The 19,442-nt window shown below is 43.0% G+C and overlaps 1 protein-coding gene across 4 annotated transcripts in view; it reads right to left on the reverse strand.

Moving 5' to 3' along the window:
* Positions 1–19,442, reverse strand: part of LOC120945491 (myomegalin-like) — a 416,745-nt gene that overhangs the window by 151,554 nt on the left and 245,749 nt on the right. For all 4 annotated transcript variants that reach the window (XM_040359668.1, XM_040359666.1, XM_040359667.1 and 1 more), the window contains one exon: positions 179–292. In XM_040359668.1, coding sequence (XP_040215602.1) covers positions 179–292 — 114 coding nt within the window. The remainder of the gene's footprint in view (positions 1–178; positions 293–19,442) is intronic.

Consider the following 19,442-nt stretch of genomic DNA (forward strand, 5'->3'; position numbering starts at 1 on the left):
CAGGAATATACCTGCAATGAATGTTTGGTGAATGCCACATTCAATACTTTATAAATATGCTGAAAAAGTATCCTTGATTACCTGTCACTGGCAACAGCATATCTTGAAGTGCCCATGCTCAGAAGCATTACAAAAATAAACAGAAACATTAAAATGTAATTGTACATTCTATTATTACCTGGACTTGTTGTTTCCCGATCCATTTCATTTTCACTCTTTCCACATGTTTCATAGCCCTGGTCCTGGAAATCCATCTGCATCTGGCAGGTATCAGACTTAATTTGGACTTCATCTGGACAAAAAATGAACAGACATTTAAGTGAGTTATATATAGCAAATAGTAAATAGAGTGAACACACACACACAAGCAGAGAAAATACACATAAACAGAACACACAAACCGCACACCATTACAGCACAAAGACACACACTTATACCTGATATACAGTACATCTACGCCTCCCCCCCCAACTTTTGCATATGTAGGGGGGAGGACAGTGAGAATCAATGGTGGAATATGCTGTGATACATTTAGTAAATTGGGTGAATTGTAAGTGCATGTATGATCATGTTTATGATTTCCATCAAACATATAACATGAAACAAATAATGTATGAAGTCTATTAACATATTTTCTGCCATGTTTTTCTTTTAGTGAAAACTATATACATTAAGTCACCATGAGATAACACTAATTATTTTATTTATAAATGTTAATGTTAACAACACACAGTGCAGTTCTGAGAAAACTGATCAGTTCTGAAACACATAGACCTTCGTGTTGTAATTAATCTTACACAAAATATTGTGACAACGAATTTGTTTGAATATATGAATTTGTGTTTTTAGATGGATTATTTATTAAAATCATATATTTGGTATATATTATTTGGTGTTTTTTTTTTTTTTCATATTTAAATCTTTTATTTTATTTTTCTTTTATGGTAAGGTTCACAGAAGGTTAACATATCTTATACAATGGATACATAATCATATAGTTCTTATCACTACACACTTATGATGGGCTAGCAAATAAACAGGTGGGGATTCAGAAACTTAAGAATAAACCAAAAGCATTACCTCCCCGGTCCTCTTGCTCTATTCCCAAGCCCGCCTGCCTTTTATCAGTAACTTCTTTTCCCGTTTCCTAGTACCACTGTATTGACCTCACACTTCTTCCTCCCCTCTGTTCCCTTGTCCATTCCTATACCCCACCTAACCCCCCCTTAAACCTAGAATCAACATAATCCTCAACAAAACAACAACCAAAAAAAAAAAAAAAAAAAGAGAAAACACCGCCAACCCCCTCCCCTCCTCTCCCTCCCCTACCTCGCCGGAGACGGACGGATCCTCCCTTACTTCAACCCTTCGGCCTCTCCCTTTTCACTTCTACCCAAAAAGGGATCTTCTCTCCCCTATCTATTCCACCAGTAATCTCTTCCCCTCTTCCGTACTCATAAACTGATTCCAACCTGTCCAAGTTTCTACATACTGTTCCCTTTTGTTCCGGGCTGAGAGGATCAGGTCTTCTATAGCTCCAGTCTCTCTCACTCTATTGAGCCATCTCGCAATAGAGGGTGATCTACTGTCTCTCCATTGTAATGTTATTCCATTTCTGGCAGTATTTATCATGTGACATATCACCATCTTTTTGTACTCTCGCACTGGGATTTGTGAGCAATGGAGCAGAAAAAAAGCTGGATCCTCCTGAATCTGGTGCTCCGTAAATTTTTGAACAATTCTCTGGACTTCCTTCCAGTAATCTCTTACTTTTGCACAGGACCAAAATATATGCAGCAAAGTTCCCTGCTCCACACCACATCTCCAACAATACTCTGAGTAGCCTTTAAAAAATTTATGTAACCTTACTGGTGTATAATACCATTGGAACAATAATTTATAATTGGATTCCTGTATTCGCGTAGATATTGAGGAGTTTAGTGCTAAGTGAATTATGTGTTTACGTTGAGTCTGTGAGAAATTTCTCCCCAGATCTCTTTCCCATTTCCCCAGTCCCGGCAACTCAAAATCCTCCTGAGGGGAATTCAATAGTCTATACATCTTTGAGCTCACTCTTTGTATTGGTTCCTCCTCGTCGCAGTATTGTTCAAATTTTGTTAGTTGTCGCCGAAAATTAGATGGTTGTCCCAGGGATCTTAAAAAGTTGCTTATTTGAAATGCTTGCCAAAAGGATAACTCATAATTCCCTCCTCTCTTTGTTAGGGCCTCCAATGATGGCCACATACCAGTTTGCAGAAAATGTGATACCTGTACTTTACCCCTTTGTTTTAATTTATTAAAAACTGCTCCTGCTGTACCTGGTATGAAGCCTGGGTTCCCTAATATAGGGAACAGGGGAGAACACTTCGATGAGAATTTTGGATTTTTACATATTTTAGCTGCGATTGACAACGTTGGGCCAATTATGGGATGTTTCTTCATCTTACTTGGCAATAACTTATAACACCAAGGGGCTCTACTTAGTGTTATTGGACAGGTCTGCTGTTCTACCTCAACCCACCTTTTATAGTGTCCGTTTCTACACCAGTCTATCAATCTCGTCAAATGTGCCGCTTGATAATATTTGGCAATATCCGGGACTGCCATCCCCCCAAAACACTTGGGTAACCTCATCACCTCTTTCTTAATTCTTGCCTTTTTCCCTGCCCAGATGAATTTCATCAGGAGGGCACTAATTTGCCGTAGGAAGGCCGATGGTATCAATATCGGCAGTGTTTGAAACAAATACGTAATCTTTGGCAAGATGCTCATCTTGACTATATTATTTCTGCCGAACCATGAATGTAGTCCATGTTGCCATTTCTCTAGTAGCATTCTTATTGAAGTAAGAAGAGGTGGAAAATTTATTTTAAAAACTTCTTTTATGTTTGCTGGAATCAGGGTACCCAAGTATTTTAGCGCAGTCTTCCACTTAAAACCAAAGTTTTGTTGTATAATTGACTGTTTCTGGGGTGTCATTGACACACTCATTGCTTCAGATTTTGCTTGGTTTATTTTTAGGTTGGAGAGCTCTCCGAATTTAGCGATTTCTTTGACGAGATTGGGAAGAGATACGTGAGGGTTTGATATAGTAAACAGCAAGTCATCTGCAAATGCGGTTATTTTATGCCTTCTCCCCCCTATCTGTATACCCTGTATATCCGGATTTTGGCGTATTTTATTTAATAAGGGCTCCAAAGATAGCACAAATAGTAGCGGTGACAGGGGACATCCCTGGCGCGTTCCGTTTGTGATTTGGAAAGTTTTAGAGAACATCCCATTTGGTGTTTTATATCGATGAATTATATCGGTTTCACAGAATGAAAAAAATGCAATAAAAAAGAAACATAAAAATATGATGTGGATTTTATGGTTTCCTTTTGCCAAATAACAATAAAAGATAAATAAAAATAAAAACACAAGGACAGGCTGATAAGACTGTTGGAATTCCAGTTCACTGCACACTGTGAAATTAACATGTATTTTCTGTATAATTTTTTTTCTTGACTTCAGATGAGCTTCAATAAAGCTTTTTTTAAGCATTTCCCTTGATCTTATTTTTAATAATCTAGAGAAGAAATCCCTTATCAAGAAAAGAAGCAGCATTGCTGCAAAACATACTGCATACAATTTCTTTTTTTTTTTTAAATCAAAATATTGTTGCTTGGTTAGAGCACAGAACAAAATGTGCCAAGCAGCATACTGGCAGTTTGTAAAACAAATATACATATGCTATTTCAGTGGTCATGTGACTTACATATTCCTTTAAACAGAGCGCACTTTTAATTTGCATACCGTAAATGTCTAATAAGGGAATACTCAGAAACACTGCAGTATTAATTATTTATTACTGTTTAGAGGGCTATAGGAAGATGAATTAATATTGTAGATTTGTATACAGAGAGACTACAGTGCTTAAAGGAGCAGTAAAGGAAAAACATTTTTTTGCTGAAATGACTGTATTTCTGTACAGGGTATATAGACATAATAGTTAACTGATTCTTTTTAAAAATGAATAAAAATAGATAAAAATCAATCATATAATGTGCCTGCAGTTTAGTTTCGTTTTTAAACTAGTTTCATGTTTCTGTGAAATACAGAGACACACAGAACAAAAACAAAATAACACAGGGCAGTGTTTGTTTTTTAAAATGAATCTGATTGGTTCTGAGGAGTTTTAGACACACAGTAATCACACCTTCTTGATCATGGACCACAGTGAGAAGCTTGCATGAGTTTTTTCATAAGGAGCCAGACAAGCAGGAAGTGTGGAGATCAGAGAAGGATTACAGCTACTTCAAAGCAAAAACGAACAATGAGGACATGAAACCAGGACTGCAGTAAGTAAAGGAAGCTATTTAACTAAAAAAAATGTTATCCTTTAGTGACACTTTAAGTCATTTTAGCTGTGCTAATATTACACCATTTACCCAGTATAGGTAGAGTAAAAGACGGCCAGTTTGAAACCAATCACTACTTTCATAGGTAAAGTATTAGGATGGTTAAGTATCTATTCATATGTTGCTAAGTACTCCCAGCAATAAGAGCGTTGGGTTGAGGGGTCCAGGCAACCCGTTTAAACAAATATGAGTTTAGTATAGTAAGCCTCCCACATTTGGCTCAGATGAGTACTAAAGAGGCATCTGTTGCATATATACATTATATAAATATAAATATATATATATATTAGGGCTGTGCAAATTAACTTTTAATTAATCGATTAATCTTTAATTTTTTTGATCGATCAAAATCTTTTTGATCGATTAAAATTCTTTTGATTGGTACTCACCTCTCCGCCGGCTTCTGGGCCTTCAGGGAGTTCCATCGGGGATCCAGTAACATCACAGAACACCGGCGGGGCTTGCCGTGTCCATCTGAAGGGCTCCTTTGCTGTGCCTTCATATCTGCATGCCAGCGGGACCTCACTATTTGCCACACGCAAGGGCTGTTACACTTCCCTCTATCACTTCCCTCTATCAACCTGGGATTCTACGACCATCCACTGGGAGTTGTGATAGTTTCCTTCATGGGACATCTACATGACGGACTGATGTTAACCTCTCCTCATCTGGATTCAGCAGTGGCATCGTTGTACACATTTTTATACCAGTATCATACTTAGCTACATGTTTTTATGACTGCTTTTGCTACCGTTTGGTATTACTCGCACCATTTTTACAGTTTATGTAGCTACATCGATTTTATCTCCAGTGCAATATTTATTTTGTTACCTACTTGAAGACTATAAAAGTTTTAATGCTATTCCCATCGAGCGCTGCCTTTGTGTGTTTTTTGTATCCTGCTCTCCATTTTTCCAGTGGTTGGTAGCTGCACTGGGAATCGGCCTGCAAGGAGATCAGCTAAAAGTAGTTGGACCTGTATGTGCGTTTATAATTAATCGAAATTAGTCGATTAATCGATTAAAAAAAAAAAAGATTAATCGAACAGAAAAATTTTGATCAGTAACAGCCCTAATATATGTATATATATATATATATATATATATATATATATATATATATATATATATATATACATACACAGTGCCCTGAAAAAGTATTCATACCCCTTGATTTTTCCCACATTTTGTTATGTTACAGCCAAAATTGTAAATGTCTTTTATTGGGATTTTATGTGATAGACCAACACAAAGTAGCACATAATTGTGAAGTGGAAGGAAAATGATAAATGGTTTTCAATTTTTTTTACAAATAAATATATGAAAAGTGTGGCGTGCATTTGTATTCAGCCCCCTTTACTCTGATAACCCTAACTAAATTCTGGTGGAACCAAAAGCCTTCAGAAGTCACCTAATTAGTAAATAGGGTCCACCTGTGTGTAATTTAATTTCAGTATAAATACAGCTGTTCTGTGAAGCCCTCAGAGGTTTGTTAGAGAACCCTTAGTGAACAAATATCATCATGAACACCAAGGAACACACCAGACAAGTCAGGGATAAAGTTGTGGGGAAGTTTAAAGCAAGGTTAGGTTATAAACTAATATTCCAAGCTCTGAACATCTTAATCCATCATCCCAAAATACAAAGAGTATGGCACAACTGCAAACCTACCAAGACGTGGCTCTCCACCTAAACTGACAGGCTAGGCAAGGAGAGCATTAATCAGAGAAGCAGCCAAGAGGCTTATGGTAACTCTGGAGGAGCTGCAGAGATCCACAGTTCATGTGGGAGAATCTGTCCACAGGACAACTATTAGCTGTGCACCCCACAAATCTGGCCTTTATGGAAGAGTGTCAAGAAGAAACCCATTGTTTGCGATTAGCCATGTGGGAGACACAGCAAACATGAGGAAAAAGGTTCTCTGGTCAGATGAGACCAAAACTGAACTTTTTGTCCTAAAAGCAAAATTTTATGTGTGACGACCATGAAAGCAGGTCAGAGTTGACGGGAGGATGGATGGAGCCAAATAACAGGGCAATCTTAGAAGAAAACCTGTTAGAGCAGTGGTCTCCAAACTGTGGCCCGAGGGCCGGATGCGGCCCTTTGCTTGCCTTTATTCGGCCCTTGGGGCACTATCCCTCCCACTGATACGAGACACTATTTTGCCATCTGACACCGACAATGGAGCACCATTTCTCCCACTGACACAACTAATAGAGCACTATTCCTCCCTATGATACCAGCAATGGGGCACTATTCCTCCCCCTAACACCAGATGTTTACTAACAATGATGCCAGGAAAATTTCCACCCCCGCTGGCCAAAGTCCGGCCCTCCAAGAGTCTGAAGGACAATAAACCGGCCCTTTGTTTAGAATGTTTGGAGACCCCTGTGTTAGAGTATGCACCTTTCAGCAGAACAACGACCCTAAACATACAGCTAGAGCTACAATGGAATGGTTTAGATCAAAGCATATTCATGTGTTAGCATGGACCAGTCAAAGTCCAGACCTAAATCCAATAGAGAATCTGTGGCAAATCTGTCCAAAGGTGCCCCTGTACTCTTTCATACAGACCGAGGGCCCTGTAATACAGGAATTGGGATACTGGCCAGGTAAAAAAGACTATAAAAACAAAACAAATGCTGCCACCACTGCAATATATTACATTCTTGGTTTTGGGTTTAACTCTGCTTTAATTAAAAATATTAATAAATGTGTTGGTATGTGAATATATAATTATCCTAAAAGCTGAACCTCCAAGCAATCAGATACATACTGTATATGCTGTATGTGTATATATATATACACACACACACACACAGTGCCTTGAAAAAGTATTCATACCCCTTGAAATTTTCCAAATTTTGTCATGTTACAACCAAAAACTTCAACCAACACATTCTAACACACAAATATGCTTTGATCTAAACCATTCCATTGTAGCTCTGGCTGTATGTTTAGGGTCGTTATCCTGCTGGAAGGTGAACCTCCACCCCAGTCTCAATTTTTTTTGCAGACTAATAGGTTTTCTTCTAAGATTGCCCTGTATTTGGCTCCATTCATCTTCCCATCAACTCTGACCAGCATTCCTGTCCTAACTGAAGAAAAGCATCCCCACAACATGATGCTGCCACCACCATGTTTCACGGTGGGGATGGTGTGTTCAGGGTGATGTGCAATATTCGTTTTCTGCCACACATAGCGTTTTGCTTTTAATACACATAAAAGTTTAATTTTGATCGGACCAGAGCACCTTCTTCCACGTTTTTGCTGTGTCCCCTACATAGCTTCTTGAAAACTGCAAACTGGACTTCTTATGGCTGTCTTTCAACAATGGCTTTCTTCTTGCCACTCTTACATAAAAAAAAAAGATTTTTGGGGTGTGCAACTAATAGTTGTCCTGTTGACAAAATCTCCAACCTGAACTGTGGATCTCTACAGCTCCACCAGAGATACCATGGGCCTCTTGGCTGCTTCTCTGATTAATGCTGTCCTTGTCTGGCTTGTCAGTTTATGTAGACAGTCATGTCTTGTTAGGTTTTTAGTTGTGCCATACGCTTTCCATTTTCCGATGATGGATTGAACAGTGTTCCGTGAGATGTTCAAAGCTTGGGATATTTTTTTATAACCTACAGTAACCCTGCTTTAGACTTCTCCACAACTTTATCCCTGACCTGTCTGGTGAGTTCCTTGGCCTTCATGTTGCTGTTTGTTTACTAAGATTCTCTAACAAACCTCTGAGGGCTTCACAGAACAGCTGAGATTAAATTACACACAGGTGAAATTCTGAAGGCAATTGGTTCCACTAGAATTAAGTTAGGGGTATCAGAGTAAAGGGGGCTGAATACAAATGCACACCACACTTAAAAATATATTACAATTATATATATATCAAATCCCAATAAAATACATTTACGTTTTTAGTTGTAACATGACAAAATGTAGAACATTTCAAGGGGTGTGAATACTTTTTTAAGGCACTGTATGGGGGTTATTTTACCTGTCACAGGTCCTGAGATTTAAACAACCCTAAAAAGGTTGGCAACCTACGTTTACTGCAGTTGTGCGACAGACCTGATCACTCTACCCCAGCCTGTAATTGCATGGTGAAGGAAAGAAGACTGTGGTGTTTATCTTGCTCCTGACTCTGTCAGCATGTTTCTACTAATTAGATGCACTGCAGCATGTCAACCTGGCTAATAGTGTTGCTCCTCCCTCTTCCAGTCTGGGTGCTGCTATGTTTGGAATACAAGGAGTCAAATTATTTCAAAATACATGTTTAAATGAATATATACAAGCATCCATTGGTGTTATTGTATATCTGCCCAGAGTTTAGCACTAAGTACAGGAGTATAGAATTAAACTATACGATTTTAGATAAGTGGAATCATTTTGTCAAATTAATTTGGCTTTAAAATTACCTTTCCTGACAGGCTCCATGGCAGCATATGTGTGGGTTGGCCCTGCCTCCATAACCACCCAGTAGGACCCCTCCATATAAATTTCAGCTCTGGGTTCCTAGCCGTGTTCCTTTTTTGTCCTCCTCTGTAGGACCATATGTTTGGTTCTCCTACCTGAAGACGATTTTCCTACGATCAAGATTGGCTGTACAATATGGTGTCACGTCCCTCCGATAAGCCTTGACTGATAAGTAGGGTATGGAGTGTATTGCAGAGGAATCATGTCTACCATTAGAAAGACAGGTGCGCACTGGCCTGTTTGCCTAGCAATTCGCAGGTGGCCATTATCTGCCCTGAAAGCCCGGTCTGCGTATGGATGCAGTGTCCTTGGCCGAATCGATCGTAAGTGGTGGTAAGAATGTATCCCCTTTTAATGGCAGCAGTGTTTATGTTTGTGGTTTGTTTTATCGTCATATGCTTTCCTTTTACAAATTTTCCCCTTCTCTATGTTTCTAGCAAAGCAGCTGGCTCCGGGTCCTCTATATCACATAACTGGCACTCCTCTGGCTTTAGACACCATGGTTCTTCTTCTAAATCCAGACATCCCAGTAGAGACACCCCCCGCTCCCCCTCTTCTCACAGTGAGCAGTCAGAGAGATTATGTTGGGGGTGCAGGGCTCCGGTTCCTGCCAGCAAATCTCTCTGTGATCGCTGTTTCTCTAAGGCAGCCAATAAGAGGGAAGGGCAGACCAACACCTGGAAACATTGGTTAAGCAAGTTGTGAAAGGGTTGTGAAAGAGTCACTACAGGAAAGAGACGCTAAAAAGCCTCATGATTCTCCTTCAGATACACTGATTCCTCTGTCAGGAGAGGTACAAGTGCATGAGACATTGGAATCTTCCCAACCTAGCCACCCTTCAGCTCCTCCTTCGGAGAGCGGCTCAGAATCAGATGATCCTGGGATGGGCTTTGATTACGCCCTAGTTCCTGCTCTAGTTAAAGCTGTTAAAGAAGCTTTGAATTGGGAAGATCCAGTTATTTCTCCTCCTAAGCATAGAAATGTTTTTAAACAGCTCAGTAAAGAACGTCAATATGTTCCTTTTCTCTCTGAAGTTGGCGCCATAATTTCTGAAGAATGAGGCAAAACAGATAAGAAAAACTCTATGCAGTCTAAAGTTTCAAAACTGTATCCTTTCAAGAAGGAAGAGATTAAACACCTTAATTCAGCTCCCTTGGTCGATGCAGCATTAATGAGACTTGTTAGGTATGTGACGCTTCCCCTGGAAGATACGGTCTCATTTAAAGATCCTCTAGAGCAGGGGTGCCCAACCTTTTGAAGAGCAAGGGCCACTTAAGCGACTTGGTAACTGGTCGCGGGCCACAATGAGTGGAGCGGGTGATGACAGCCCACTCGGCTCTATAGAGCCCACTCTACTCTTTTTTTTTTTTTTGTGGATTGGATTGGAGACAGGCGTTGTAAATGGGCACAAGTCCATTTAAATCTTCCACTCCTTAGAGGTGAATATAGGGCCCGATTAGGTCAGACTGACCATGTGAATAGGGCCCAAAGCTGCTTTCACACTGATGTGCTGTTGTTTACCCGTACCACGAGTGCAGCACAGTTCACCTGTGGCTTTCCTGCAGATTAGCTGCACTTTGCCATAGACTTCTATTATATCCGGTAGGTGTGGTGCACTTTCAGAAAGCTCACCAAACTCGCAGGTAATAGAAGTCTATGGCTCAGTGCAGGTAACCCACAGGTGCACCTCTCTGTACCTGTGGATCAGTTTAAAAGCAGCCCAGTAATCACAGCAGAACAGATATGCCCATTTATACACTGATTTTAGAAATAAACGTACCTTTAATAACAGTATTCTATTGTAACAAGTGAAATATTTGCGCTGTAAAGTGTTATACAAATTAATGTGTGTGTGCATATAACCACATACATATACAAGTACAAAAAATGGGTGGGGAAAGTCCAAAAAAGGGGGAGTGACACTAATATACCAGTAAACAATATTGTTGAATAGTCCTTAATCGAGGGCACAGTGCTGAAGAGGTCCAGGTACAACAAAATCCAACCATGTAGGGGTGCAGTTCATCAATACTTAATCCAATCAATAACGTTGTGAAGTGAAAAATGTTGAAAAACACAACAATAAAAGTAATATAAAAATAAAAATAAAAATAAAAATAAAAATAAATATAAAAATAAAAATAAAAATAAGGGTCAAAGTATTTCAGAAGAAGGAGGCCTTGTATCCAAAAAGGGTGAAAGATAGAGAGTGAGCCGTAACCAAGATCTCATATATGCACCTCTAGTGATCCCAGCAGCTCACCTCTAATCTGGCAAGCTGGATTAAATCAGCCTGATCCTGATGGGTATGGTCCGTTGTTGGATATCACATACGGGTCTCCATAAAGTGTATTACATGAAAAAGTAAAAAGGGTAGAAACCAAATGGTGTGATAACGTCACAGAGAGGGGTAGCAATGTCTTCTGATTTAAACCAGTGGAGATGCACTCACATGTGGGTGAAAAAACTGGGGCTCTTATCCACGAACGCCGAGCTCGTCAGTCCCTCCTTCCTCTCCCTTACTGATTCTCCAGGGTTAGGAGTCCCGTGTCCCCAATGGTTCACGAATCGGCTCTTGTTATGTATGAGGATCTCGGTAGTGTATATGGGGTAAGAGAGAAGGACAAGCCTGATCGTGTGATATCATCAACAATAAACAAAAACCCCCCAGGAATGCCCAGGTAGTAATGCACTCACATGAACAATATAACATAAAAGACCTACCTCCACGAGTGCGGACTCGCAATAAATCTGTGCCTCCAACACTTCCCCTCTAACTGTGGCTCAGTCCGGACACTCAGATGTGGCAGTCATACATGGGGGGAAGTGGAATAGACAACCACAGCGTAGCCCAGTCAGACGTGAAAAGTTTATTTTAAAAGCACTTAAAAACTCACATTTAAAATCGAAATTGCTGCATCAATCCGACGAGTGGCGAACTCGTATGTCCAGTGGTCGGATGCTGGAGTGTGATTACTACCTGGGCATTCCTGGGGGGTTTTTGTTTATTGTTGATGATATCACACGATCAGGCTTGTCCTTCTCTCTTACCCCATATACACTACCGAGATCCTCATACATAACAAGAGCCGATTCGTGAACCATTGGGGACACGGGACTCCTAACCCTGGAGAATCAGTAAGGGAGAGGAAGGAGGGACTGACGAGCTCGGCGTTCGTGGATAAGAGCCCCAGTTTTTTCACCCACATGTGAGTGCATCTCCACTGGTTTAAATCAGAAGACATTGCTACCCCTCTCTGTGACGTTATCACACCATTTGGTTTCTACCCTTTTTACTTTTTCATGTAATACACTTTATGGAGACCCGTATGTGATATCCAACAACGGACCATACCCATCAGGATCAGGCTGATTAAAACCAGCTTGCCAGATTAGAGGTGAGCTGCTGGGATCACTTGAGGTGCATATATGAGATCTTGGTTACGGCTCACTCTCTATCTTTCACCCTTTTTGGATACAAGGCCTCCTTCTTCTGAAATACTTTGACCCTTATTTTTATTTTTATTTTTATATTTATTTTTATTTTTATTTTTATATTACTTTTATTGTTGTGTTTTTCAACATTTTTCACTTCACAACATTATTGATTGGATTAAGTATTGATGAACTGCACCCCTACATGGTTGGATTTTGTTGTACCTGGACCTCTTCAGCACTGTGCCCTCGATTAAGGACTATTCAACAATATTGTTTACTGGTATATTAGTGTCACTCCCCCTTTTTTGGACTTTCCCCACCCATTTTTTGTACTTGTATATGTATGTGGTTATATGCACACACACATTAATTTGTATAACACTTTACAGCGCAAATATTTCACTTGTTACAATTATCACTTTTTGTCTATCGAGGTAGACCTCTTTTTTATTTGCAGCAGTATCCCCACTTTTCACTTGTCCCCTCACTCTAGACAGCGCAGGAGTTCACTTCACTTAACAGTATTCTATTGTATTTTATTCCGTCCCAGAGTAGGAGGTCGCGGGCCAAATCAGAGGGCTCTGCGGGCCACATGTGGCCCTCGGGCCACTGGTTGGGCACCCCGGCTCTAGAGAGATGGATTGAGTCTGACCTAAAACAGATCAATTTGACAGCAGGAACAGTCTGTAAACCAATTCTAGCTTTGGCAGCAGTCTCAAAAGCCTTGGAAGCATGGTCTGACAATGTGGATGAGTCTCTTAGAAGTATCTGAAGAGATGGCCAAGAGCTCCCCTATTCAGGAAATCAGGCTTGCATCCGCCTTTCTGGGGGAGACCTCTATTGGTGTTATTCGCCTAGTGGCCCGGGTGATGTTGTCAGTGGTCACCGCCCGTCGTGCCTTGTGGCTTTGTCCCCGGCTGGCGGATCCAGCTTCAAAGCAGGCTTGGTGCCACATTCCTTTTGAGGGCTCCTCTCTCTTTGGTAACAAACTTGATAACGCTATTACCCGGGCCACAGGTGGTAAGTCGGGGTTCCTTCCTCAGGACAGGCGTCTACAGAATCAGAAGCGCACCTTTCCAAGAGCTCAGAATACCGACTGTGCAAGGAAAGCACGCAGCTACAGGCCTGGTCGTGAGTTTGCAAGGTCTTGGAAATCCAGACAGTCCTCTTCCAAAAAGCCCACAAAAAATGTGTCCGTCTGGCAGTCGATTACACAAAATCCTTTTGAAGTTGGGCCCGCTCAAACATGTCAGCTGGAGGCTCGTCTACTCCACTTTCGGCATTTTTGGGCGGCCTTAATTCGGGACTTTTGGACCGTCAAGACGGTCCCTTCGGGCAACACCTGGGTCTTCAACAGCACCCCCAGACTCATATTTGTGCCTACAAGTCTTCCATGTTCAGAAGAAAAGAAACAAGTCTTGTTAGCTTACGTAAGCTCTTTATTAAATCAGGGCACAGCCATTTCTGTTCCAGATGGTGAACGGTGCGAAGGCATGTATTCTCCTTTGTTCATGGTAAAGAAAAAGAATGGTACATGGAGACCAGTTATAGACTTAACTCATCTCAACCAATTTATTTGAAAATAAAAATTCAAGATGGAGTCACTATTGACGATCCAACAGTCAGTCCATCTAGGAGACTGGTTGGTATCAATAGACCTGAAAGACACCTATTTCCACGTTCCAGTGGCTGCAGTCTACCAGAAGTACCTCCGCTTTGCTGTAGGCAATCAACACTTAAGGCCCCATACACACCATAGAATCTATCCGCAGATAAATCCCATCAAATGGGTTTCTGCGGATAGATCCTATGGTGTGTACACGCCAACGGATATTTATCCGCGGATAAATCTCCCCTGGGATGGATTTCCAGCAGGAGGATATTTGCTGACATGCTCAACAAATCCATCTGCTGGAATCCATTCCAACGGATGGATCCGCTCGTCTGTACAGACTTACCGGATCCATCCGTCTAAAGGGATTCCCCGCACGCGTCGTAATGATTTGACGCATGCGTGGAATTCCTTATATGACAGCGTCGCGCCCGTCGCCGCGTCATAATAGCGGCGACGGCGCGACACGTCATCGGCAGAGGATTTCAGCGCGGATTTCAATGCGATGGTGTGTACACGCCATCGCATAGAAATCCTCTGAAATCCTCGAGAGGATTTATCCGCGGATACGGTCCGCTGGACCGTATCTGCGGATAAATCCTCTCGTGTGTATGGGGCCTTACAATTGACCTGCCTACCCTTTGGTCTCACGACTTCACCTTGGGTGTTCTCCAAGGTTCTGTTAGCCATTGTTGCTCTGCTCCGAGTCAAAAGAAGTTCATCTTATCACTACCTAGACAACCTCCTGCTTCTAGCTCAAGACAGAGGTCAACTCCTAGAGCACAGGAACCTAGTAATTGCCACTCTCCAAGAATTTGGGTGGCTCCTGAATCGGGAGAAGAGTCAGCTAGAGCCAAAACAATCCCTTGTGTTTCTCGGTGCCCAATTCAACACGTTGAAAGGCACCATCTCGTTACCCGAGAAAAAGATTGTGGTAATCTGGGACAGGATCCGCTCAACACTTGTCTCATCTTACCTGTCTGCTCTTCAATGTCTGAAGGTGATTGGCACCATGGTAGCCACCATTCATATTGTGAAGTGGGCTCAATGGCACACTTGCCCATTCCAAAAAGGGTTCCTCCAGCAATGGGACTCCCCCAGCAAGAGGCAATGCATCATTCTCACTCCACCCATGAGAAAATCTCTCCTTTGGTGGTTGCAAGGGAAAAATCTGTCTCATCACATGGGTTACGATAACCTCAGATGACAGCAATCAGGGTTGGGGCACTCATTGCCTCTCAGAAATGGCCCAGGACAGGTGGGACTCACCTTCTCAAAGGGTTGTATCCAAAGTACTGGAATTACGGGCTGCCTTCCAGGCGCTTATATCCTTCCGCCATCTAATAGTGAACTCCTCAGTGATGCTCAGGTTGGACAATACAACCGCGGTTGCTTACATAAGGAAGCAAGGTGGAACTCACAGCTGGTCCCTACTCCAGGAGGTGGAGCCAATCATGAAATGGGCTCAGAGGAATTTGTCAAACATCTCGACAATTTACATCCCGGGGGCCCAGAATGTACAAGCATACTTTCTGTCTTAAAGTGGAGCTCCGGCCAAAATTACACTTTTTAAATAAAAATACCCTTATAATACACAAGCTTAATGTATTCTAGTAAAGTTAGTCTGTAAACTAAGGTCCGTTTTGTTAGGTTATTACAGCATTTTGAAAGTTTATAAACTAGCATTAGACCGTGGCCATCTTAAGTGTGGGCATATGAAGCCAGACTTTATTACTTCCTGGATTTCAGCTTTGCAGATCTCACACATGCTCAGTGCTGCACAAGCAGTGTAATAGGTTTCAGGTCAGGTTTCCACAGCAACAGCAGTGTCAGACGAAGTTGCCGCCCCTTATGCAAACCTCTCCTGAAATAACCCATTAAAAGTTGATATGTGGAGGGGATAGGGATTGCCGATCGCTGAACGTAAATGACATTAAAAGTTGATAATAAAAAACAATGACATCGCGCACTTAAAGTTGATAAGCGGGCATGGGGGGGGGGGATTGCCGATCGCCGAAGTTGATAACCCAGGGGGGGTTGCCGATCGCTGAAAGTAAATAAAGAGAAATAACAATCAACCGCCGATCGCCGAATATAAATGACACTGACATCGCACATTAAAAGTTGATAAGCAGGGGGGGGGGGGCGTTCTGTCGCCGATCGCTGAACGTAGATGACAATCAATGACATCGCAATGACAACTTATAAAACTTCATGGCGCCGATCGCTGAAAGTAAATTACATTCAATGACATTGCCGATCGCCGAATATAAATGACACTGACATCGCACATTAAAAGTTGCTAAGGGGGAGGGGGGTGCCGCTGATTGCTGAAAGTAAATGAAAGTCAATGTAAATAGAAAGTAAATAGAAAGTAAATCAATCAATATGACAGCGCTCATTAAAAGTAGATAAGCCGCCGATCGCCGAATATAAAAGACACTGACATCGAACAATATAAGTTGAGAAGCGGGGGGGGGGGGTGCCACCAATCGCCCAGCATAAAAAAACAAAGCCACCACACACTGCTCTATCGCACATGAATGGGGGGGTGCCGCCAATCGCCCAGCATAAAATACAATGAGAGGGGGGGGTGCCGCCGATCGCCCAACATACACTGCCATCGCACACTATAACTTGAGAAGCGGGGGGGGCGATCGCCCAACATAAAAGACAAAAGACCAGATGGGTGCAGCCGATCGCCCAACATACACTGCCATCGGACATAAACACGGGGGGGAGGGGGTTCTGCCGATCAGCCATCATAGAAGACACTGGGAAGGGGGGGGGGGTGTTTGCTGCCGATCGCCCATCATAGAAGACACTGAGAAGGGGGGTGCTGCCGATCGCCCAACATACACTGCCATCGCACACTATAACTTGAGAAGCGGGGGGCGCCGATCACCCACCATACACTGCCATCGCACACTATAACTTGAGAAGCGCAACATAAAGGACAATAGATCAGATGGGTGCCGCCGATCGCCCAACATACACTGCCATCGGACATAAATGGACAGGACATCAGCCGCCCCTCTAGGCATGACTGGTCAATAAGAAAAATGGGAGGGCGTGGCTTAGGGAAATCGTTGCACAGCAAATTACTGCCTTCTGGGGGGGCGTGGCTTGCCAGCAATGGTGGTGGCTGCTTGAAACCTGTGCTCGTCTGCCAGGAGAGAGTGCCGGAGCGATAGAAGCCCGATTCGGAAGGCAACCCCTGCCAATCCAGCCTACTGAGACCCAGAGGACACTTGGGAGACATGTCCGGCAAACGGAAAACGGAACACCATCCGCAAAAGCTAACGGCCTTCTTTAACTACACTTCCCAGGTCAGTCAGTCACAAAATGGCGCCGCCAGCAGCGCAGCGCCGGGAGCCCAATCAGACTTACCAGATGCCAGCCTGGGTACACAAAACCCCCTCTGCCCTCCTTCACCTCCCGCACCTAAAACGGGGGAGAACCCGATAACGGGAAGCCCGGCGAAATGCGGATGCGCACCGATCGCGGCCCGCCGCGGACGTCCCCGCAAATCGAGGCCCCGGCTTGCGGCCTACTCCCGGCGAACCAGGCCTTACAATCATCCATGGCCTCCTTCCCCACAACGGGACAACCAGTGGTAGACACCACACTGAAGGATATGCTACTTTCCCTCCAGACCTCCCTGATGACAGACCTGTCCTCCGTTTTCTCTAAAATTACCACAGATCTGCATGTGATGGAGGACAGGGTTACACACCTGGAAAACAGCATGGGGGACTGCACAACCACAGTAAATGAACTGGTGGATTCTTATGACGACATACAGGCAGAGCAGAAGTGGGTGAGGGCCAAGCTGGCCGATTTAGAAGACAGGTCCAGGAGGAACAACTTGAAACTTAGAGGGGTCCCGGAAACCATACTGCCGGCTGACCTCCCCAGATATGCCAAGGAACTTATGCATAAGATACTACCTGACGCCTCACATAGAGACCTTATAATTGATCGGATCCACCGCATAGCCAAACCCTTACATCTAGCTGCTTCGATCCCGAGAGACGTGCTAATGAGAATTCACTTCTTTCATATCAAAGAACAGCTACTGATGGCTGCCAGAGGGGGACCACCGCTACAACAACTGTTTGAAGGAGTCCTACTCTTCCCTGACCTTTCAAAATACACACTGCAACTCAGACGACAACTTAACCCAATTACCAAAGGCCTCCACAACAATAGGGTCCTGTACAAATGGCGTTACCCTGCCACTCTACTTGTAACGAAGAATGGCTCCTCACACGTAATTCAAGACCTGCAAAAGGGGATACAACTGCTCCACACATGGGGAATTATCCCTGAACTACATCAAGACTCTACAGCCCCGAAAGCTCAACGCGGATCCAGACATACTCGTCATAGTCCCGATACCCAAGATGGTGAACCGGAACAGATGACCTGAAGATCCCGGGCATCACTTTCCATATCTACATGATAGATGCTCTCCCTGGCATTCAGCTCTCTACCTATTTTCTTTCTTTTTTCCGTTTTGGTTTTGAGCCAGCAGCCCTGTGACATTCGTTACCCCAAATCTAGCGGTTTAGCTGGGCACTTAGTCCCTCTACTCTGCTTCATAACTCTCTAGGTGGCATTGCCATCGTAAATTGCACTTGTTATTGTTACCAGTTTTTCTTGCTTGTTTAGCTTGTTACCATCTGAATTACTGTTACAGCGAACTTGACACCAGTGCAGGGACCTGCACGATACCGGCCTACGCTTGACAACATTCCCATAGGTGACCTCATCTTCCTCGCGCGGACAAGCTCAACCTTCTCTCCGAATCGTAAGTGACTTTCTATCCCAACTTTCGCTCAACCTCAGCCCCCAATGGCGACTAAAATCCTATCCCTTAACGCCAATGGGCTGACTCACCCGGTGAAAAGACATTCCCTTTGGAAAACCGCTTTAGACCTGAAATGCGACATAGTGTGTGTTCAAGAGACACACCTTATGTCAACCGGCGCACCTGCATGTACCAACAGGCACTTCCCCCATATTTTTGCGGCCCCCTTTACCTCCAAGAAGAGGGGGGTACTCATAGCAATCAGAGATACTGTTAAATTTCTTCTGAAATGTGTTAAGATAGACCCAGATGGACGCTATGTTATACTTGTATGTAATGTAAATGATATAGAATATACCCTGGTCAACATATACGCTCCCAACGTCAAACAGATCAGTTTCCTTTGAAAGGTAATGAAAATTGTACACCCCATCAAACAAGGTCGCCTTATTGTATGTGGGGATTTTAATCTAGTGCCAGATGTCTCCCTGGACTCCACCACGGCCTCTAAACGCAGAGAGTCCCCTCTAAAGCACTTTATCTCCTCACATGACCTGTTTGACGTTTGGAGATGTTACCACAGTTCTGAACGTGATTACACGTACTTCTCTCCCCTCCACAAAACATATTCACGCATTGACATGTTCCTCACCGACAAATGGCTTCTACAATCTATTAGCGCATCTGTGATCCACACCACG

The sequence above is a fragment of the Rana temporaria genome, chromosome 7 (genome assembly GCF_905171775.1).
Source record: "Rana temporaria chromosome 7, aRanTem1.1, whole genome shotgun sequence".
Taxonomy (NCBI): domain Eukaryota; kingdom Metazoa; phylum Chordata; class Amphibia; order Anura; family Ranidae; genus Rana; species Rana temporaria.